The 24209-nt window shown below is 35.9% G+C and overlaps 1 protein-coding gene across 1 annotated transcript; it reads right to left on the bottom strand.

The window, feature by feature from the left end:
• Nucleotides 1-1710: 1710 nt before the first annotated feature.
• mob1ba (MOB kinase activator 1Ba) lies at nt 1711-23780 on the bottom strand. Its single transcript, XM_015339654.2, has 6 exons — nt 23575-23780; nt 12434-12600; nt 7381-7474; nt 6841-6974; nt 4956-5119; nt 1711-4636 (listed from the first exon to the last, which is right to left on the bottom strand). The coding sequence occupies exons 1-6, from the start codon at nt 23586-23588 to the stop codon at nt 4559-4561; spliced, it is 651 nt and encodes a 216-aa protein (XP_015195140.1). The 5' UTR covers nt 23589-23780; the 3' UTR covers nt 1711-4558.
• Between the last annotated feature and the right edge of the window lie 429 nt (nt 23781-24209).

The following is a 24209-nucleotide window of genomic DNA, read 5'->3' as shown; positions in this document are numbered from 1 at the left end:
AATCTGTTCCTCAATTCTAACAAGGACACCAGTAGCCCAGGATACAAACACCTAAAGAACAGATCCAATTCTGTCCTGACAATTCCTAAATGAGCTTCACCAGTCTGTGCTAGTAATAATGCCACAAAAGTCAGTGTGTGTTTTCTCCAATAACATTGTGTAATCCTATTCAAATTAATGGCAAATTCATGCCTTTTCATTCGATGTTGTCATGGAACTCTGGCACTGACTCTTGATTCATCCAGTCAACCTCGATGGAAGTCTAGGAGACATCAAAGATTTAGGAAGTTTTTTTGAAGCAACCTAAACTAATGGTTGTGTGATCAAAAAACGCTTTTTCTTATTGTGCATTTGGATAACAGTTTATGTCCTCTTCCTTGTAGGGTAGCAACCATTGCATTAGACTTGCACCTCTATTGATGGCACCACAGTCACAAGTGAGAAATCCTCTAGACTAGTTTTATCATTCAGGTACAAAATCCACTATTGTGTGTACTGAAGGAGAAAATGAAATTATTTCAAGTACATTATACACTTAAAATACATTCTCAGTGTGCTTTCATCAATGAACTATTTGCCAGCCCATATAAAATATTAGTCATTAACAGCTGCTGTACTGTACATACTCCTCCAATTAGCCTAATTGAAGTAAAACTTATATTAAAATTATTTTGCTTTGTTTGAAGTAATACCTGTACTTCCTCTGTCTCCATCTTCTTCTAATTTAGAAGAGTCCATTGCTCTTACTAAATTAAAGGAAGATAAGTACAGTAATTATTCGTAGAAAAGCACTGAAATTAAAAGAACGTTAAGACCTGGAAGAACCATTTTTTTCATGTGTCTTGTATTTTTCACCGTCTTATTGGAGGGAATTAAAATCGATACGTGCCAAACATTTATAATTACATCATATCTTTTTAGGTGAGGAAAAACAGCTAGTACGTTCTCCTGATTTCAACCAAAGGTAGAAAACATTCTGAGGTAATTATTGTTATGAAAGACTTTTACGGATGCAGTGGTCACCAGTATTACATCAATTTGAAGTTTCATGGATCTTTCAACAACGTATAGTGGTAATCTGTCCAGATGCACACAACAGAAATGTGTGCTACCCACCCAGAATAAGCTTTCAGTGGAAAGTGCCCTAGAGAGAAAGGGGTATCCCATTTTCTAAGAGGGAGTTCCCTGTGTGATCATGTGCAATTTAATCTTCAGCTATCGCATGCTCATTTAAAATAGCCCTTCTTCACTCCCATCACAAGCCCTTCATCCAAGTGAGCCCTAAGGAAATAAAAAATGTTCTGATGGAAAGGTTTCTTATTAGAAAAATATTTATTAGGAAGCATGTTTAATCTGCTTGAAATGTCAGCATTTTGCAAGGAAATCAATTAGTTAAGGTTTAAATTTTTAATCTACGCATTAGAATCTGGCAGCATTGGGGAGTAATGGTTAGGGCTCTAGATTCACATCTAGGTTGTGGGCCCGGATTCTGGTAGGGCACTGTTGTCACACTCTTGAGCACACAACTTTATTTAGATTGCTTCAGTAAAGTGCCCTGCTTTACAAGAAGCTTTGGACAGAAGTGTCAAATAAACAAATTTAAACAGAATCCAAAGAGTAAACTCTGCAAAAGGACTAAAATCTTCAATGACTGGTAGGAGCTCCTTTGTTTAGTTATTGGGGAAAGCCTTTAAAATAACACAATAACGGTTTGGTCAAAGGTAGCTTTTATTGTCCTTATAAACAGCATTCATCATACCACAAAATCCTATAATTTTAATATCTTAAATCCCACCACATAGCACAGTCTGTGTACATTATTTACAACCTTCTCCGCATAAATGTGTTGTATATTACAACTAAAAAATTAATTTCACATGGGCATTTTTACAAATCAGCACAAATCTGCCTGAATCTTTTTTTCAAGAGCAGAAAACAGTTGGCACAGGTACTTTACAGTATGTCAGTTCAAACAGCATTATATAATGAACTCTTCAGTTTCTTCCAAACACACTTCATTAAACATTAACGAAACAAATCTTAGATCGCATAATATTATTTTCAAAATAAACGTGTCACTTATTCTTTTTACTTAAACCCCTTAAAAATGATAAAATGGACATCTATGAATAAATCTATGCCCAATGTTTAAATGAGCTCTGAAGTAGTAGTGTGTGATTTTCTGCATATGCTACAACATATGCAGTTTTGTGGAACAGTCTGCATTCCTTAACTTTAGCTAAATTGGACCTCCAGAAAATGCTTTAAAATAAAAGCAATAATACAAAAAACAAAAAAGTGCAAAACATGAATAAGAATACTAATAAGTATAACAGGAATAAACTAAAGCAAGTACTTCGGATGACCAGTTTTACAGTGAATGAGTTAAATGCAATTTACTGTAGTCTGCACCTTACAATGAAAGATAATGTGGAAGTCCTTTGAGTGACCTATTACTCTCTATTTTAATTCAGTTTTAAGTAGTCTGTGTATCAGGTTTACTATGGAGTTAAAAGAAATGTCGTATTATCTGAATAACTGTAAAAGTACAACAAACTTTCATTTAACTACACAAAATGCTTTAAAAAATCCCAAATATGTAATTTTTCCCTCAGGCAACATCCTTTTAACTATTACCACCACAGTCCTTGAAAATGCAGGCAGCTGGTGTCCTCTAACATGTAACAATGCATTTCTGGATGAATAACTCTGAATATCTGTATATACGCCTTTTGAAAAAAGAACACCACCACACTCCAGCCAAAGTTTAATATTCATACCTAAAATTAAGCTAATTCTGAAGTTTTAAGTGCTACAAGGATGTATATGCAAATACTTATCTAGTGCAATGGAAAGCACATTAGATTGCATAGTAAACTACAGCTCAAATACAATTTGAAAGTCCCTCAAAAGCCCTCCTTTTACTTCAGGACTTTGGCTCAGCTATTGCTCACAGTGAATCACTATACTTAAATGCTGTAACAAAATTCTGTCCATACACTGATAAAAAGGTCTGCAAGTCTGGCACTTTGTGGGGGAAAACTGGGGCATCCTGAAGGGATACATTGAGGAAGGCATTTAATTTCAAGTTATCAAAGATGCTGAAGTACATCCTAATCTACCACTGATTTCAAATTCAATTCCATTGAATAGGTTCTCTGAACCTGAGGGTGTGTACTTCAAACCATTTAGAAAATTCACTGTCTTTTACCAGTGCTCTTATGCTGCCACTGGACAATGGTACTAGAGCTATTCACAGTGTTGGACATTTAACTGCCCAGTGTGAGGTACTACAAATCATTTACTAGACAGTTAAAATGAGTAACAGCGCAAAACCTTTTCTGTGGGTTTTTTTTAATTTGGTTCCATTGTAGAGACTCCTTTGTTGACTATTATAGCAAAATAGTTCAACAGAAGTTGTTAGTTGTGTTCAAAGCAGAATAAAAATCAAAGGGTATAAACATCATTCGGCTTGAAAAGCAGTCAGACCAGGCTTTCTGATTCATCCCAAGTGAATCAGCTTTTTCATTTTTCTAGCTGTTTAATTAAAATCTTAATGTGAAGGTAATTAGGTGAAGACAAAGCGATCCATTAAATTGGGAAAATAAGTAAAAAACAGCATTGCCCACTTAAGGATTACATGGTACCATGGCTGGTGTATTCGTAAACCAATCTGTTCTGTGCCTTTTATACTGAACTATCCTTTTCAGCTAACCTCTCTCCATGTTTTAACAGAGAAACTGTCACTAAGACCTAAGATTTACCTAATTCTCCATAGCCGAAACTACTATAATGTTGCCCTGGACCAGTAGCTAGCATCTTCTTCTTTTGTGTAAGGTTCACTGCCTGTAGTGTGGCACAATAAACTGACAAGTGCTATTTTTCCAAAAAGGAGGTTTTTCAAAAATGTACACACATATATACTCTGTAAATTGTTCAATATACAACTTTCATTATACAACGCCAGAGTTCAGTATAGCTATTCATAAGTTATTATTTTTTAAAAGTCTCAAACAAAACAAAATGAAAACATATATCCCGAACACCTTCGTAGTGTACCATCATGAAGGTCAATGGAAGTACCTTTGAGTGTGTGAAGATTTTCTGCACAAAGACAGATCTCACCAAGCAAGCATAGGTAAATAAATTCATTAAATAAACTCTAGAGCACTGATTTTAATTGCATTTTGTCAGTCATCTAAATGTACTGTAATTGCAGCTGTTTTCAGCAGGACTGTACCTACATATCTGTGAACCTGATTAGGCACTTGAATAAGACATGAGCTCTGTTTAGGGATTTACTTCAGAGTAACACTGGCGATATGTGAAACATTAACCCACCAGTAATGTGAATGTGTAGGATGTTAAAGTCACCTGCCCCAAGTAACATTTGCCAACAATCTGCTAAGCATCAACGGTCTGTCTTAGTTCTACAGCACTAAGAAACATCCCCCTAATCCTTATCACATAATGTAGTACATAAAATGAAGCAAGTTGTTTGTACAGAAAAAAAGTGTCTGGAGAAACTGAAAATAAAACAGAGCTGGCATATCCCCATTTATCTGTCCTTGGAAGTCAGCTTTTCAATCAGTTCCTGAAGAGGAGCAAGCTCTTTTCTATCTATCAGGTTGAACTCCTAAAGAAAAAAACAAAAGAACAATTTCAAGTACTGAAACTATATAAATCCACTTTGTACTCTATAGCACTCTTTTTTATTGTTTTTTTTATTTGAATTCACAAATGCATTTTTGACAAGATTTTGTCTTCAGGTGGTATAAAACCCTTCCAGTCTTTGAATCTTTTATTACACTGATTTTAATCACAAAAGTGAAAAACAGCTCCATACTTTGCATGGTTATTTTTAATTTTTTAATTTTTAATATACGTTTCAAGACAAATCCAATAAACCTCTGAACCTCGGTGGCCAACCACATATGTGCAAAGGATTCATTTACCTGAACGAAATAAATAAAATGCTTGAACGATGTATTAAGATGAGCCTCTTCTTGTAGCTGAATTACAGCATCAAAGTGCTGGTGGTATATATGGGCATACACCCGAAACAGACGCTTCAAGATGGTCTTTGCCACAGACATGAAGTTCTTTGGAAAGGGAACACCTAAAATAAAAAGTTTACAATGAAACACACAGGGGAATGTTGAACCACAACATTCTGGAATTACACTGCAGAACCTTGTAATGTTTTAATAATGAGCAATTTAAAATATGGGTAGGGCGGCACGGTGGGAACTGTAACTAGGAAATGATGACGCTCTGGCTTGAGAATGGTATCACAATGCACAGTTGACAATCAAAAAAGCACAACAGGGAGAAGAAGAAAAGGAACATGACAGAATTTTAAATTCCAGCCCAGCTTGGAACAGACCTACACAAAATTGTTCAGTCAGTGCAGTGTAATTTGAAAAGAGCATCTGCTGTTTCTGCAATAAAAGTTTATGTAGATATCCAAACGCAAATGAGTCTGCTACAGCAGGGATGGACCGTACTAATCATGTTTGATCATAGGGTGGTTCCTGCAAGGCTACAATCCAGCAGATTTCATGGGTCATCCATAAATGATCCATTTCTAAATACGTGGAGCATTTTTTAACTTCTGAAGCTGATTAATTGTTCCATTAAAAGAGAACTGCAGTCCCAATTTCTCAGACCCATTATTAAATCTTGGTAACAAAATAAATTAATCAATGGTACAGAATAAATGTAAAATTACGAATTAAGTACAAAACAGTTAACTTTGTGAAAGTACTGTAAGTCATGTTGTCATAAAATTCTGGTCTCACCACAGGTAAGAGCAAGAGTTCACGAGAATTGCGGCGTGAAGCCACCATTCCTGCTCACTAGTCACTGTAATTAATGACTTTCTGCAATGGATGTATGAGTGCATAAGTACAGGTTGTGCAGCAGAAATTTCACCGTAGAAATCTTCCAACATGATCTTCATGCAGAGCTGACAAGTAAGGTCCATTTATTGGCAAAACCTTTGGGAGCCATATTTCTGTTGGATTAAAGAAATGTGTTCTGCCTGCTTGTTTACAATGTAATAAGGCTGGTTGACATCATCTGATGTTTTGTTGTCTCATTCTGAATCACGGAATATGTACATACCTCGAAATTCCATCTATTTGTCCATCTGATGTGAATTGGAGGTTTTATAAGTATAGATTTTACTTTTATTGTGGTTTGAAATGCACCCATTAATGCTGATTCTAATCCTGAAAATGAATATATTTTTGCATTTTCCCTTTCAGTAGACAGCTTGATTGAAATGGAAATATTTAAACCCTGTAGATCTCAGGACCACAGTTGGTTATTCTTGATTTAATTGAATCAATCAGCTTACAATGTTGATCAAAACCCATGTGTGTGCCCATTCTGTACAAACTGATTATTGAAGGATGAGATACACCCATGATTTACAGTAGACATTCACTGCATAATCCTGGAATTATGGGACATAATCCAAGATGAGCTTGTTTTTAAGTGACCTTTTATCACAACTGTTTTTGCAAGTTATTCTACTTTTATAATTATTTATTATATAGAATAAGCTATTTTAAGAATGTTTTCTAACCGCAAATGGTCCTTTGAAAACATCCCTGAAGGTGATAATTTAACACATTTTCTGTTAGTTGTCATGACTTTGAGTTGTATTCTTTTTGTCAGGTTATCACGTATCACTATATGTCACTTAAAATAAAGGAATCTGCCAAATACAAATACAAAATCCTTATGGATGTCAGGCATATTTCTAGAAACACAATATCATTTCCATAAGCGTTAACATTAAACAACATTAAAACAAGCCAAAACCTTTTGTACCTATTTTTGATGGAAAGAGTGTCTCATCATCAAGTTGGTCCTGTACCCAAGTCATTAAGTAATCAATATATTTCGGTGCAGAACATTTAATTGGCTTTTTTATATTAGTTCCATCTGCCCAATGGTACTCATACCTAAAAGAGAATAAAGCAAAAAATTAATCTACGCAGTTAAATACAATAAAATAAGCAATGAACTGAGCAACCACTCAACAACATGGCTGAGTTTAAATACATATACCCATCTATTATTAGGAATCTGCTTATTGCTGGTGTGGTAACTGGTGTGGTAACTTGGAATCAATCCTAGATGCATTCAGCACAAAGCAGGACTACACCCTGGGCTCAAGAGCTGAGAGGCAAGAGCACTAATCAACATGCCACTGTGTCACCCTAAATAAATACATGCAAGTACACAAAACAGACATTCCTCTAATTAAAAATAATTTTAAATTTAAAGCTTGACAGGATGAGGGAGTTCTTCTAACTCCATGCAAAAAGGACAGCCACAAACGGAAACACAGAAAACAGAGTGTCATACTTGGGTCCAGCTGACATAAGAGGGCAGCTCTCTTCCGTGCAGAAGTCAGTGATCGTCCCATACAGCATGTTGATCTGATTGAAGAAATCTACAGCTGCATAGCAGAAATAGAAAGGTAGAAATAAAGTGTTCACATGCAAAGCTGGAATATGTATTGGTACCTACATGAAAAGCATGAATTGGAAAAGAAAATTGAACTAAGCATCTTAGACTTCACAGATTTGTTCTGAAAGGACAAACACAGCTGTGTTAAATCAACTGTAAATGAAGAACTGTTTTTAAGGTAGCGGGGATTTACAGTACTGTTCAAAGGTTTAAGAACACAATATTGTGCATTGGTCTTTAGTGCGGTTCCTAATTTCCCCAATATCACTGCTGTACTGGACAAATAACAGTGTCCACTTCTTAGGGTACTACAGACACCTACTAGAGTCTACATTTATTGACAGCCCAAACAGATCCATCTTTTTCAAGAAATCTGTACTTACTTAGTTACTTAATGTTGCTTTCTCTGAACACTGTGGCTTTCCTAAAATGTTGTAACATGGTGAAGTGTGAGATTATGTACAATTTAAGCTATTATTCAATGCACAATAACATGATTTATCAGGCATCACACAAGCCCTCTCACATTATGAAGTATTTTTGAGCCCACAGCAACAATTACACTGCACAATGTTGTCTAAATTAGCTAACAGTTCTATTCATTCATCAGCCTTACTTATTATAATACATTATATCATATAGTCCTCTGCAATCAAGAACAAAGGATCAATTATATTTATGAATGTGGCATATTGCCACCTATTGATTTCTAAGACTGTTGTTTTCAGCCCAAAGCACTTGTTTATAAAACCATTCATCCATTTTCTAAATACTTATTTCAACTCAAGGTAATGGAGTCAGAGCCTATTCAGGCAAGCATCAGGTGCAAGGCAGGATACACTTTGGATGGGACACCAGTTCATCAAATGGCAGACACACAGACACAAACACAGACACGTACACACTCTTAAATAGAGCCTGTTTTCCCAGAAACCAATTAACCAACCAGTATATCTTTGGACTGTGGGATAAAGCCAGAGCACCCAAAGGAAACCCCACAAACAAAGGGAGAACATTCAAACTCTGAAGAGCTGTGCTGCCCTACTGTTCATAAAGCCAATTGGTTAATATTTGTAAATTAAATACATTGCAATTAAAATTAAACTGAAGCCCTAAGCAATGTTTTTGCTTTTATCTTGGAGTGCTTAAAAATAAAACAGAACTCAAACCCATAATGTGAAAAAAATGCCTGTACTGATGAACAGTAAAATACAGATATAATACCCAAATTAAAATACCCAACTTTTTTCTTGATACATTTCCTTTGTGATAATTAGAAATATAAGCACTATTATTATAGTATTGTCACATTTTTTGGGAATCAACACACTATGGTGTGCTCTCAAAGAAATTTGGATTTTTGTATTAGGCCTAATTTTGTATTAACTTGATGTGTTTAGCATAGTGTCTCTGACCAAAGATACCAATTTTAACATGGGGGATATTGATTTTCTTTCTGGGAGTGATTCCTTTGCTTTTCCAGAGCTGCGGCTCTCGACAAGAGGCAGTCCACCTCACAACCTTTTTTCCATTCCAAACTATAAGACTGCCTTAGGAATTCTGCCCAGACAGTGCAGAGGTAAAAAACTGTGCTGGTTTTCCACATGGAATCCAGACAAATTGTAACCCTATTTCCCCACACAAATATTCTTTTTTATTTGAATGCACATAAGACAGCAGCAGTGCGTTAATGTAACTATAATACATGGATCGCTAAGTATTTTGGAAAAATGCAGATTAATTAATGCAAATGAATTGTGACGAAAGTTAATACAAAATTGACTCAAATTTATGATGACTGACCTGCATTGGCTTTATAAAACATTCATTTTTTACATTCACATGATCTATTTCAGGTGTTTAATTGGCTACTTTTGTAAAGTTTAATGAGGGCAAAATGAAAACTCTTTTGATATCAAAAGATTGCTTGAATAACATTCTCTCACCCTCCTGAAACTCAGTTCCAACACTGTTCCTGAAAATGTGGCATCGTGTTCCCTAAGCCTCACAATGCATGACCTTGAAGCTAGTGTCGGTAATATATCCCACGAGCAAACACTTAAAGGAAAAGGAGGGGAGGCCAGGCATCAATTTAACGCCGATTACACTGAACGAGTTCCAGTGTCACAGAGCGTGAAAAGGGAGCTGCTTTTCCAATTTTATTAAATGTCAGAAGTAAATCTTTGATGTCCAGAAAAACAACCCAACATGATTAACGGACATCTTTCCAGCGCAGGAACACCATAAGTTATTATACTGGCTAATGCTGCATTATTTCTATCTTTTGGTATGTGTTTACGTGGACTCTGGGGAAATTAAGCAATAACAATGCTTTCCTAGTACCATTTGTCTAGATCTAAATTGCCACATAGCTTAGATTCAGGGGCAAGTAGAGAGAACAAAGAAACCATGGAGGCTCTTTAGGAAATTCCGTGTTTGTCTATCTGGAAAATTTGGAAATGTGTGGTGGTTTTTGACATCCCATTTAAATTGGACACTCTCACTCTATCGGCTAAAGAACTACAAAGGCCCTATATTATAGACTACTAAATTGAAATTGTTGTCTACCATAGAGGCCTGCTTATGTAATAAAGTATATATTGATGCATCCAATAGTAAAGGTTATTTGAGGTTTAACACTCAACACTGTTCCAAATGTTTACCAACCACTGAAGCAGAATAATTTCTGGATCTGTCATGAAATAATTTAAGCACACCCTCAACATTTTCAAAGTAAGCATATTCCTTTGCCAGTTTCACTCACAGTATCACTGACAATACAATCAATAATATTTTAATTGGGATACTGACTCTTCTTTACTTACATCCCTTTTATAAGAGACTGTTAGATTTAAAAAAATAATAAACAAAAAAGGAAAACAGCTAGGCATACTCATTAATCTCATTCTCTATTAGCATAACATCTAACATCTCTCCATACAGTCTTTTTTTTAATGCTGTACATGTCATCATTCAAACCATATTCAGCTGTGCCTGTAAATGGAATATTGATCTTTTTTTTTCATGAGGTCACAAAGTTGTTCGTCCTAGGGGAATGCATCAGATAGGCTCCCTCTTTACCCTAGACTGCAAAGGACCCTCCTAATTGCCCAGGGATGTCTACAATTGGGCTTACTGAGCCCAATTCTGAGACAAGTAGAAAAGCAGAGACACCTCAGTGGTGATTTACAATGGCTCCTTCATAAAGGGCATAGGGAACTTGACTAAGTGAAAAATGGTAGAGTGGAGAGCTGTAATATTATGCAAGACACAAAGAAACAGGTAGAGGTCAATTCTACAGTGAAAAAAAGAAGCAAAAATACAGTGATTTGGCTGTAAAGTACAGCACCCAGAATGCTGTTTTTTTACCTTCTAGTAAAAGGTTTTCCATGAGCTTTTTTTTGGAATTGACCTCTACTTGCTCCTAAGTGAAAATGAGCCTGACGAGTTTAGGCTACATCCAGCGTTTTCATTTCCACTGTTCTACACAAATTGAAAATGTATTTTAAAAAGGGAGCAGTGATTGAAAAAAATATCCAGAGTATTGGTTGAGGAATAAAATGATACTGAAAAAATCAGAGCTGCTGAGACACACAATTCTTATTGCATATTTTGAACATATTTTGTCAAATTCTTGCCATTTTGTCATCTTTTTTACAGGAGTAGAAACTGTGGATTTAATACTTATGACACCACTGTGTACATAGAGTTGTCTGATATTGCCTATATAGTATTTTCAATATTGCACTGCAATATGTTTTCAAGCCTAATTTTTAAACTTATTATTCCCTATTGTAATCGGCCAGTACTCTACATACATGAGAGCAAATACTGAGGTTTTTGACACTGGAACAAAGACAATGATACATTTTAATATAAAATGTATTTATATTATAGCAGTTAATGATCATTTTGCTGCCTGTTACTCTACAAACCCAATGTTCTAGGGCAGAGGTCTCAAACACCATTCCTGGAAAATTGTAGTGTCTTTTGTTCCACCACAGCTCTCAGTTACAGCATATGCAGTACTGTAGTTGTGCTAATCATTAAATGAACTGAATCACTGTAATGCTTCTAACCTGGCCCCAAGTTGATTTGTTGGTGACAGTACCCTTACTGAAGTAAATACTTTGAATAATCAACAGTTATTAAGACATTTAAAAAAATTCCATACATGTTCAAGAAAATAATAAGCCTATTTGTCTGCTAAGGTTGAAACAAAAATCAGAAAACACTAAGCCCTCCAGGACCTGAGTTTGACACCTCTGTTCTGTTACTAATATTTCAACAATTAGTATAATTTAGTATAATTAGTAGAAACCAGGGCTACTCATCTTGTGGCCCTTCCAAACTAAGCCATTTATGAATTTCACTCCAACCATTGAATTAATATATTTATTCAATTGGCCATCAGCAGGATCAATATAAGAATTAGCAAGGTGTTGGGACTGGACTGAAAGGGCCACATGTTAAGTAGCAGTGATTTAAATTGCCCTGTACAACCTCTGTTTGCAAATAGTCTACTGTCATTGTCTAACCTCTGGACAATGATAATTTCCATTTTGGAATGGTCGCATTAAAAAGCTTTTGGCCAACTGTGGAAATACGACAGTATTCATTTCTGTTTGGTGATGACATCCTATTAATCATGACAAAGATTTTGTTCTCTTTCAGTAAGCACTACTTTTCCACATCATTCTTCAGCCAGTGGCACTAAATCCAAGGAAAGAAAGAAAACTGGTGATCTGCAAGACATTTCTTTCCAAAGTACTCAGATTTGTACACATACTCTGCAGAGATTGGTCCTATTTTTAAGAGGATGTAATACTTTTTTCAAGATAATTGCCAATTTTATACCGATTTAAGAGTGTGCAGAATTCATGCATTCACCTCCAATTACTTTCAGTGAATGTTTTTTGTTCCAGTTGTTGTTGTCCTGCAAACTTACTGTTCACTGCCACCCACTCATTCAAGTCTTCCCCTTCAGGCAGCATGACAGCCATGCAAAGGTTTCCACTTCCTAGAGTGGCTTCGGCATGTTTCAGGAGCTCATACTGGTGGGAGCCCTCAGGAATATTTTTCTTCGGCTTAAACGTCTTCGATGAGCGACTTCCGCTGTGAGCAAGAGCAACAAGAAAATGAAATTAGAACACATTTTTGAAGGAAAGCAAAGCAAGGCATGGAAAAAACGTTATTGTTCAAAGGTACCTGATGACATGAAGGGTAGTATACATTGTTTATAGGTATTAGATGACATGAAGCTCTATACATGTTAATGAGCTCAGAGGAAATCTTAAATGCTATGACATCAATAACAATGGTTAATTGGTATCACAGATTGAACACTTAAAAGCACATCTATCACCCCGACGGAGATGCAAGCCCTCCAACTACAATGTCCAGCAGCACCAGCCATAGGATTTGTATTTGTGTGACCATACAAACAAACCCTGGGAAACCATAAAGTACAACAAACTATTTTTGTCACATTTTAATATCAGCGAAACGTCCAATGCTTGTTAAAATAACAGCACGATTAAAATCTGCAGAAGAAAATACAGCAGAAGAACCTCTACTTTAAGTTGAGAACATACACTGAAAACATAAAGACCTTTAATCAAATGTTTGTGCATACAATCCTAGTATAAATGTCCTGGATTTTAAAATGACCTTATATTAAGCAATATGCCATATACAGTACTGACAAAACACACCTTTAAGATAAGTAGTAGGGCATGAAGTACTAGTATGAAATTTGTTTTAATATACATTTGTATTATTTTAATTCAACATTATAACACTTTCAAACCCAGTATATAGTGCCTAAGCTATATTTCATGACTCAACCAGTGAAAAATATTACCATTAGGTTAAAGTTTATGTTGAGCTAAGAAAATATTAAGGGTAACTGCAGGCTACAAAATTCTTGTTTCAGAATTCTTTTGTATGGCAACAAATTACCTAAACGAAAGAAACTTGATGAAGTTTATAGCCCTGGAGGGTAAACTTTCTACTGAGAAACCGAGTCAGAGGTTTGTTTCTTGCCTTGTGAAAACACACTTCCCTGTGCTGACTTGCAGAAGATTCCCCTCATATTCAAACATGCATATAAAAACTCTTGCGCCATTTGAGTGTCAACAGAAATGAAGGTAATGATTCACCGACTTCTGCTCTGGAAGCTGAAGTTGCATAAGGCACAAAATAAAATAATTTCCAACTGAAATGAATTTACCTGGTGGCATCCCAAAAACACAGTAATACAAACTGTACTGTATCTATTTTAGCCATTTACACCTTCTGATTAAAACAAGTGAATGTCCAGACAGTGCTGTTTATTTCATTTTAACAAAAAACTGAAACACTAAAATCAAAACAAATCTGGTTTAAACTGCTAAAAGGCATCACTGATATACATACAGTACATGACAGATAGTTAAAATGCTCTTAAATACAACATTCTACAGAGACAGAGGTACAGTACACCATTTTCTAAACAAAATGAAGAACCCTATCCAATTTACCTACAAGACACATTCATGAAGTATTTGACACATTATATGGTTTTCACTTGGGGTGCTTATATTGGTGTGATGCAGATCTTTTATGACATTTAATGGTTTAGCAGTTTTCCTTCTGTAATAGTTGAACAGCATATATCACCCAGTCTAGTCCTAGAATGTCAACATGTTGGATTTTAATTTAATTTAATTAAGCTAAATTAAATGAGCTATTTAATTAAGGCCTCAATCCAACTGAAAGTCATCTTACACCAGTCCTTTTCAACTCTCGTTCCAACTCCATTTCCACCACAAAATCAGATGACAATTTCAAACTACATCAAAAATATCAAAGCTGTCGTCCTTAAAACAACTTGATAAATGATTGAGAACATGTATGGTTACGCTAATTACTTCAATAATGTGTCCAACTAAGTAACCCGGTAATCAGTTGGAATGAAAACCTGAAGGTACTGAGGTTCATCATACTCGAACTTGGCGTTCCCTGTCCTGCTGCTGTATAACTCTGTAAGGATTCAGAAGCTCTTTCAACAGAATTACTGCCATATCTCATTTTTGCAGTAGTCATGCACAGAAGTTACAAATAAAAGATCAATAAAAATGTACCTTATATACAGATAAAACACGTCCTCTAGATAAATGTGTATATACTGTAAATGTATCCAAATTCCCAGAATCTTTTCTGTGGGGGCAGTCTTGAACATGATGAAGCATTGCTAATTTTGGAGGTGATAAGTTCACATTGCACACTGTAAAACAAATCTCATTACCGTATTAGTATGCTTGATAATTTGAAGCATGTTTATCTCAGCCTTGTGAGAAGATCACATTGTAGCATCCAATCAGATAAATAAACCTTCAAGGACAGCCCTACCACATGCAGTCATTTTAAAGAATGCAGTGCTGTCAGCAAGGGATGTGTTTCTTCTCCCACTGGCAAAGGAGCTGTATACTGGGACTGTTGGTCCTGTGACACGTTAAAACACAAGTGGCTCACAGGTGGCCAGGCCTCAGGACTCTGCCCACACTTCCTTATTTTCTCCGGTGTATGGCCATGGGGTTGGTAGCTGTGAGCCGTTAGCCGAGAAGTACAAAACACAAATACCAAATCCATCCATTTTCTTCTAGTTACTGGAGCTATCCCAGCAAGCAACGAGCGCAAGGTCTGGCCATTTTCTCAGTACACTCTGGAGGGGATGCCAGTCCATCACAGGGCAATCACATAGACACAAACATAGTCACCAGGGCCAATTTTCCCAGAAATCCAGAAACCTTGGGCCCCAGTGTAGCGAGGCATGGTGATTCTAAATTTGTATATTTCCAAATAGAAATACTAAGAAATAAAATCAGCATCAGACCAGATCCTCACACACAACACCGGGACAAATCAATTTGGAGAGCACTGATAAACATGGCCCAAGAGACAGACATGGCTTTTGAAAGAAAGGGTGTTACCTCTTTGCAGGAGAAACATTAAAAATAACCTGATTAAGGTACAGGTTTATTACCCACACAATGCAATGTTGTTTTAATTTGGGAATCTTGAAATGGCAGCAGTGTGCCAGACTCACTGGAGGATGTGGGTTAAAATACTAGGTGGAGTACTAATGTTTCACCCTTGAGCAAGACACTTCTGTACAAGAAGAATTAAAAAGATTAATTAGAAAGGAATGACGAAAAATATTCAATCCTGAGCAAAAACTATTCTTTTATATTCGCTTAGCACTGTACCACCCATAACCTATCCTGCAGGTACAGCAGGCAGCTCAAGTCAGAGCTTGAACAGGGTTTAAACTAACATATCAACATCTACTCTTAATGTTTTATTCAAATATGCTCTCTAACACACTAAAAACACACAGATAAAAATGTTTTCTGATCCTAAAGAAATTTCTGTCAATACAAACATCAGTGAAACTGATCTCAGTCTGGCCATTTCTTGAGTAAAAATCTTTATTGTAGACTTTGCTCGCCATATTTTTTAACAATAAATAAAATTAACTCACTCATTTGTCCTCAGATACAATAAAATGTTTCTATTTTGTTGCAAACAAAGAGTAACTACTGAAAATTAATATATAATTTTAAATAAAAATGTGAACAAAACATTTTTACAACTTCAGTTTCTCCTGAAGCAATGAATTGGATGAGAAGTCTGAAAATAAGATTTGGGCTAATTGATAGGTGCTCTCTTACATTACACTTGGCACATTCATTTGCCATATTCACATATACTGTATAGTTCTATAGGTGCTGATGTAACCTCTACAAAATGCAGACAATCCTAACAAAATAAAAACTGGCATTTGTTAACCACTTAATAAAGACTACCCTGGTTTAGCAATTTAGTTTTTTAACGATGAATCTCCCCTTTTCATTTTCAAAGTCTTGAGCATACAAATGTTTTATCTTGTTTCTCCATTTATCATCAGTGCCAGAGTCTTCAAGCTTTTACTGGTATTGTGCATCAAAGGCCTGAAATCACGGCAACACTTAAAAGATTTCTATATGGCTGTGGCCTGCTTTTTTATTCAAACCAGAAAGCTGATAAAACAATTGGACAAATGCATACCACTTGCATAACCACATTAGTGCAGCTGAAGAAATGTATGTATGAGAAGCATTTGAAGTGATTTTTCAATTCTGGGTACACATACTGCATTAACAATATCTGAAGTTATTAACAAGGACATGCACGTTTTCTAAGGAAACTGAAGAGGATTCTCAGTGCAAACTAAGTGAATTCAGTGTTTCTTGAAACACAGATTCTATGCATCTGTGTTTCAAAAACAGAACCTGATTGTGTGTGATATTCCACTTTGGAATTGCATGTCCTGGCCTACCTAAATTCCGTTTTAACTCAATTTGTGAAGTGATTTCTAATTTCTCTGCCTGACCCTTCTGCGTAATGGGGCTGTTAGAATATTTTTCTATCCCTCAGAACAGCGATTAAAATGACAATCTAAGCATAATAACCACAGTACTGTTCTAAAGCTGCATTTGCAACTAACAATGAAATAACAGAAAAACACAGATCTGAGCTGTTCAAAGGGACTTGTCCATCAGAGTTCATGGAGTTGTGAAAAATGTAGCAAGTGCCAGGTCTTCAGGATTTACTGTCACAGCCAGATGAGAGAAAGGAGTTTTCTTCAGAGTGTGAAGATGGAGCTAAGCATTCAAGGAGCATTACTGTAGCTGGTGGGCAATAGTCTTTTCATTTAAGTGGTGAATTTCTGCCATACCTGACATTCCAAACTGGAATAAGAACAACAACAAGACTTTGCAAAGGACTCCTTTAATGTGTGCTTCACTAAACACAAGAACGTCAGGAACATGGTTTTATCATATTTTATTTTTTATTTTGAAATCAAATCAGATGGCTTTACATAAACTCAAAACCGAAGAACTTGCTGACTTTTTATGTGGGCTTTTCCAAAGCTTCTTTTATTCCAGGTCCCAACCCAAGCCTTTGCGTTTCCCTAGCAACACCTGAATTCACCTACATCATTGCTGACAATTACACAGGGCCTCAAAAACAATAAGCTTGGCCACACATTTTAAGCAGCTGTCAGGCATAAAAAGAACTTATGCTCTACATATTGTGAACACATTAAATGGTCTCTTCTTTTATTTATTGATCCTTTCAATATACTGGTCATATGTAATGCTGTAATGTTCCTGTGATAGATCCCCCACAGTTGCAGAGGCATGCTCCTATGTCCTAAATTTGTAAACAACTTCAAAAGCTTACTTCTTTAGAAGGTAGTTTATAGGACCAATGTTAGGTACAGAATGTAGGACAGATTGAATTAAAACAGTCTAGAGCATAAAAAAATACTCAGCCTTCAAACTGATCAGGCAAAAAGACTAATTCAGTTTTAACAGTTCTAAAATGGAAGGTTACAAGAACAAAATGAAACGTGTCCTGTAAAATTAAAACTGATAATTCTGACATCAGACAATTTCCTAGCCTTCTGGAACAGTGACTTTTGAACACCATACCATATACTGTACAACCACTACTCTTGGTAACAGCTGGTACTTGGAAAAAACCTTACTCACACCAGCACTGAAACATCAAATATGCGCACTAAACAGCAGGTTTGATGAGTCATTAAAAAAACCTGTGAGAAACGGGGAAAAATGCTTCTCATTTTGCAATGTACAGACCAACGGTGAGCCAGAGCTAACCTTCGTGAAAAAGATTCCCCCTTCAAAAAACCTTTATGAAGGACACAGAATATATTCCCACAATCAGTTACAATTGCATACAGATATGAATTTATCAACTTGTAGGAATAAGTGTTGATACAAAAAAATGCATGTCCTATTCAACAGAGTTGCAATGCCAAACATATTTTCTTTAAAGAGAAAGAATGTGTCACTTCCATATACAGCATAAGCAAAGAAAGAAGGAAAACAAAGAGTAAATAAAACAAATATGAACTATACTAAAAAGAGACAGTGTAACTGAAAAAACTTTTAAAATATCTGGTCATGTCCTGCTGGTAAAAGAAAAAAAATGCATAATTAGAAATGTATACCCATTAGAAATGTTTACAAACACGTAAGGTAGAGTGTACCCCAATCCTGAGCCTGGATTGCCAGTATATCTATAAGTGTCGAAGAGCTGAGAGGAAGTGTAGATCGTCCAAATAAGCTAATATAAAGCTGGTTAAGATCATTAAGAGCTCCGCTAGACTGAAAATCTGTAGATACACAAGCCCTAGGACCTGAGAGTCAAGGCAAAGAGTTAAATGGGGGATGTAAAATGAAGGAGAAGCCTTTTTTTGTTGTTCAGATGAAGCTGATGCAAATGATGAGGATTTCTGTAGCAGGAGCCACAACATGACTGAATTGTTTCTGCTGTGTGCTGAATGCGGGTATGTAGAGGAATGAAACTAATTGTTGTGAACGTTTGCTACATGTTTTTACTTTTTTGAACTTGTATATCCTTAGCAAAAAGCCACCACCACCTCTTCTAAGAGTGATTATAAGTGGAATTGATGCCATCCAACAATAAAATAAGAAATTCAGATTTATTCTCACATTTCTAGGCAGGTGTTACAGAATCAGTTTTTTGGCCATTTCCTGTGGGTTTTATCGTAACAAATGCTTCTAATACAGTTTTCTTATTTACTGCATTGCTATGAGAAAATGTGCAGTTCAGTAATATCCTCAGGAAAGGTCCATCCTTCTGGATACAAAATAATCCTTTTTGCTCCTTTTCTTCACTATCTGAGCATTGTGTACTTAGAACAACTGCTTCATGACAGCAAAATAAATACTTCATTTTTTTACCATCTGTCTGGTCTGCTTTCTACTTTATATTAGAAAGTTTAGGAAGTATGACTGGATGTTCAAACAGGACACTATGGAATCATAATTTAGCTGTTTACAAAAAATATCTAAGAGTTCACTGCAAAACATGTGAAAAGTCAATTCAGTTGCTTAAAATTTTAAATAAAAGCCATTTTCCTTGTTATACCAAGCATTGTTTTTGCTCAGATTCTGTACATTAGCGGTATTTTAGAGAATAAATCAATTACATTATTTTCCAAAAAGCAAAAATAAGGTTTCACATAGTGCCATTTCCTACTTGGAGAAGTCTGAAAGGGTGGAACATTTAAGCTGTGATAAGAGGTCAGAAGCTACTGTGAGTCAGAAATTGAACACCACAAATCTTTTGGAAGGGGAACTGAACAACTGACTAAGAAATAATCTAGAACACTCTAGCGAGTTGTTACTTGTTTCCTGTTGAGGTTCATGAAACATCAGATTTTTAATATTTCTTCTGCCCAAAATGCAAAATCTAGACCAAAATTTTTTACAAATACTGAAAATAAGACAAATATTTCACATTTTAGATATCTGAAAATGTATAATGTTGGATAAGCTGCTATGATGTTGTATGACATTGGAAGGACTGTATTTTATTTCTATTTAAATCGTTACATATTAATTTTATTACAAATACTATTTTCATTTCTTCATTTATTCATATATCATTCCATTACGGTAAATCACAGAGTCAGTTCCTTACATTTCAACCTTATTGTGTCATGGGACAAACGCATTCAGATATGATAACAGAGCCTAGAAGAAATATCCTACATGAAAAGAGAAGAAAAACATCTAGAAAAGGATAAAGTGGCTGATTTCGCCTCATTTGTTTCATGCATATCTACCTTATACATTTTAGTTGCATTTAAGATGCATATCAACATTATACCTGTACAATTTGTGTGGGTATCACAAAGTTAAAATGAAGGAAAATGGAAAAACGCTAAATAAAAGAAATGAATGACCATGTCCCAATATACTCAGGAAAATTCCATAAAATATTAAGCTTGTTTATATATGTTAAAATACATATTCTGTTTTCTTTCTATGTTTTGGAACTATGGTCTAAGAAAAATGAAGACTGACTTACTGCATACAAGATTATCGATATACTGAAATATAGAGCAAGGTGACTGTTTAACAGATATCTCCAGTCACACAAAATCCTTTCAGCGTCAGCATGCTACAAATATAAATCTTCATTTTGGAGATGCCTTTAAAACTGAAAATAGAGACATCTGACATGAACCTCCCAAGAAATTAATTTTGCCAAACTAAAAGGCCTACATAAAAATGACTTATCGTGCAAGACTTATTTTTCCATACACAACCATGTGTCAACAGCAAGAAGTTTCTGCTGACACTGGGGCAGCAAAAAAGCGCAGAGACTTTTCCTGGAGATTTTCAGTGTGACTTATCAGAATTCTGCTACAATTTCTACTACTGTGCTTCCTGATGCTGCGAGATTTTTAATAGGATCACTATGGGAATTCAAGACACTATCTTGTTTTTGTTCTCACTTGATAATTTAATTATACAATTAACCTAATTACCTCAGACTTGTACTATATATAGTATCTAAAAGATGCTCAAAAGTTGTAGTCTTGCAGAAATACAACATTCAGGAATGCTGTAGATGGAAGGTTGCCGGTTCAAATCCCGCAGACAGCAGAGGAATCCTACTCCTTTGGGCCCTTAACCCCAACTGCTCCAGGGGCGCTGTACAATGGCTGACCCTGCGCTCTGACCCCAGGCTTCTCTCCCTGTCTGTGTGTCACATGGAGAGCAAGCTGGGGTATGTGAAAAGACTAATTCCTAATGCAAGAAAATGTATAGGGCTAATAAAGTGATCTTATCTTATCTTAAATTTGGGTAAGGATTACTCATTGACATTTCAATAACAGTATAGTTAACTAAAACACCTTGGAAGTATAGATTTTCTGCAGTTAATTATTCAGCCCAATTATGTTACCAAGAGCTCAGATGGAACAAAAACAAAACCGGAACAGAAACCAGAATCCATTAGACCCAGCCCTCCAGGAAGCCCTTGTTCTAGGGGCTGGTTTCACACACCATCTTAAGCTATATTCCTAGACTGGCTTCAAAAGATTGTTAATTAGATAACTGTTAGGGCTTGTCAGCTGATTGTATTTAAAGAGTGGAGAGAACTCCTGATTTTATCTCTGCTAAAATCACTAATCTGAACATTAGACGAGCCTTGCTTGCAATTCCTTGTTATACAATAGAAATATTATTTCTGACAGATGACAACTTTTGACCATCTTTCAGATACTGTTTAGAAATACAGTACACAGTACAGCAGGGAATACAGTAAGAGGTTCATCAAGAATGAGTATCTTTTATTTTTTAATCAAGGAAATTTTGCATAGTTATCATTTCCATGCTCTCCCTTACGACAGAATGCATTATATAACTCCAGAAGATGCAAGTGGAAACTTTGTGGAGCTACTTTTTTAACCAAAATGGGTAATGTCTAGAACAAACCACCCAGCCATGTTGCTGAAGCTGATACTTCAACTTTTTAAAAGAAATAGCAGAGCACGATCCTCAGATCAAATAGTTACTAGGAACCAAATGAGCAAGAAGAGAATGGCCTCTCTTATACTCTTACGTAATTACAAGAATAATGTTACGTGGATGAGTAGTCTCTCATTTGCTCTTCATTGTCTTTAGTTATATGTACAGTACAACCACAAAGAAACGCACTATCTGGATGATAAGAATGACTGAACACTAGTTAATAAAATACCGCATGTTCAAAAGCATTTTGCTGCCGAGTTGAGTAAACTTAGATTTTCTTTAACCAAAATCTCGCTATGTTTACACAATACAGAACTAGTTACAAGATTTGTTGGACTGTTGAGGACATAGAGAAGAAACTTGAAAAAAAACACAGTCAGGGCATTTTTGTTTAGAGAAGATAATAAGGCCAGAAAAATGCGTAGTACATTAGTAATTGCTAGATTTACTGCAAAACCAATCACACTAGAGGTATTAGGCTAAACCTTAATTCCACATGTACTTCTATAATCCTGAAGGGAAAATTTTCATTACCACAAAACAAAGCCGTAGACACGATTTGCATAGATAGATATTTAAAAACGCTAGTAATACAACTTCTCCAGCTATATAATCTCTAAACACTTAAGTACAGCATTTTAGCTAATTTCAAAACCGATTTGTCAGAAGCTACACTTACATATCTCTATGGTCTCGGTATTATTCATTCAGCTCAGATAGTCAATGCACTGGAAATGTAGCCAATGATAATTTTGAGGTCGTCCAACAGAAATCTCCGATAAAACATTAAAGCACACAATCAGAAAACTGGCATATACCTGGTTCTTGGGAAAACACATACTGTATATACAGATTGAAACAATTCCTTAAAACAGTACTTGATTACAACACTGTTCTGTAATGAAACAAGCGTTCAGACGAGCAATGCTGGCCTACTACAGCTTGAATTACTAAATCACAGTACTATGGGGTCACGAAATGTGCAGATGTGACTCTAAATGACAAGAAAACGCCAGAGATTTTTTTTGTAGCTATAAAATTGTTCATCCAGATCTGTGCTTTTTAGCTGAATGTTCTAAGTCACTGTCTCTTTGTATCAATCTAGTATATATTAATAGTTACTGGGTTGACTGCATGCAGAGCGATAGGCTCGGTTTCACATTGTCCAAGATTAGTCTAGAAACGGCAAAAAGTAATAAACACTGCATAACGTAATACTGATGACATGTATCACCTTAAGACTACACTGATGTTTTAGCGATACCCTACCATCATTTACATGTACTAGTGTAAGTACGGTGACTTGCTTGATGCGGTTGACTGAAAAAAACGTCAACGCCACCATCTACTTTGTCACATTTATAAATAGAGCAGTCGAGGTTTAAAAACGTAATGTATGGTACCGGCTACACTCAATGACAGCGTGCAATTGTAGCAGTACTTAAAATCCATCGTCCACCCCTTAGTTATGTAAAATAGTCGCCCAGTACAGTAATATCAAGTGATTCCGTTTTACTTCAAACAGCAGATTACCCACTTCTACATCGCAAAAGTAACACCTCGGTTGAGTTTTCACCTTTCGAAAAAGACCTTAGCTGATATGAGGCAGATCTGCAGTACCATGCAGTACCGAACCTTCCAAAAGCAAGTTGATCACAGGCACGCACACAACAAAACATATACTCACAACAAAAAGCTCATTTCTCTTTGCGAAAGAAGAAAAAACGCGAGGACAATTGGACTCCAAAATGCTATTAAATTAAATATCAGTGTATCCCAATCCAATTAATAATACAGGGCACAATCGGCAGCTCTTCCCTTTTCCTTGTTCTAGAATCCGAAGCCAAACTTCTTCTTCCTCTGCGAAGTCTCAGCGTCTGGTACCAGCGCCTCGCGAGACCGAGCTCCGTGCTGACAATGCGAGATTGAGAGATCAGTGGAAAAAAACCAACAGACTCATGTGTTAAAAAATAAACGAGAAAGTCGATTTATTGAAAACCAAAAACGTCAAGTTTTAAAAATATTTCGCTATATAAAAACGTTCACTGCCATAATTAATCAATTCTAATGTTGCTTTAACTGGGTATGAGCCAGATAACGAAACTGCAAATGTGTAAATGCTGCATGTTTTAATTTATGGAACTTCGTTATCTTCGGAGTTCAATGTAATGCTCTCTAATATGAAAGATCATTTTAAAGAGAAATATACTTTTATGTATATGACTCACGATTAATGTAATAAGGTAGGTGCTTATAGAAAAAAAATAACTTTCAGCTGTCAATCTAACCGCCTTCTGACATCTCATACTTAGTTGAGGTATT

Source organism: Lepisosteus oculatus, chromosome 3 (genome assembly GCF_040954835.1).
Source record: "Lepisosteus oculatus isolate fLepOcu1 chromosome 3, fLepOcu1.hap2, whole genome shotgun sequence".
Taxonomy (NCBI): Eukaryota; Metazoa; Chordata; class Actinopteri; order Semionotiformes; family Lepisosteidae; genus Lepisosteus; species Lepisosteus oculatus.
Note: the sequence above shows the minus strand (reverse complement) of the source record. Positions and strands in the feature narration are given on the sequence as shown.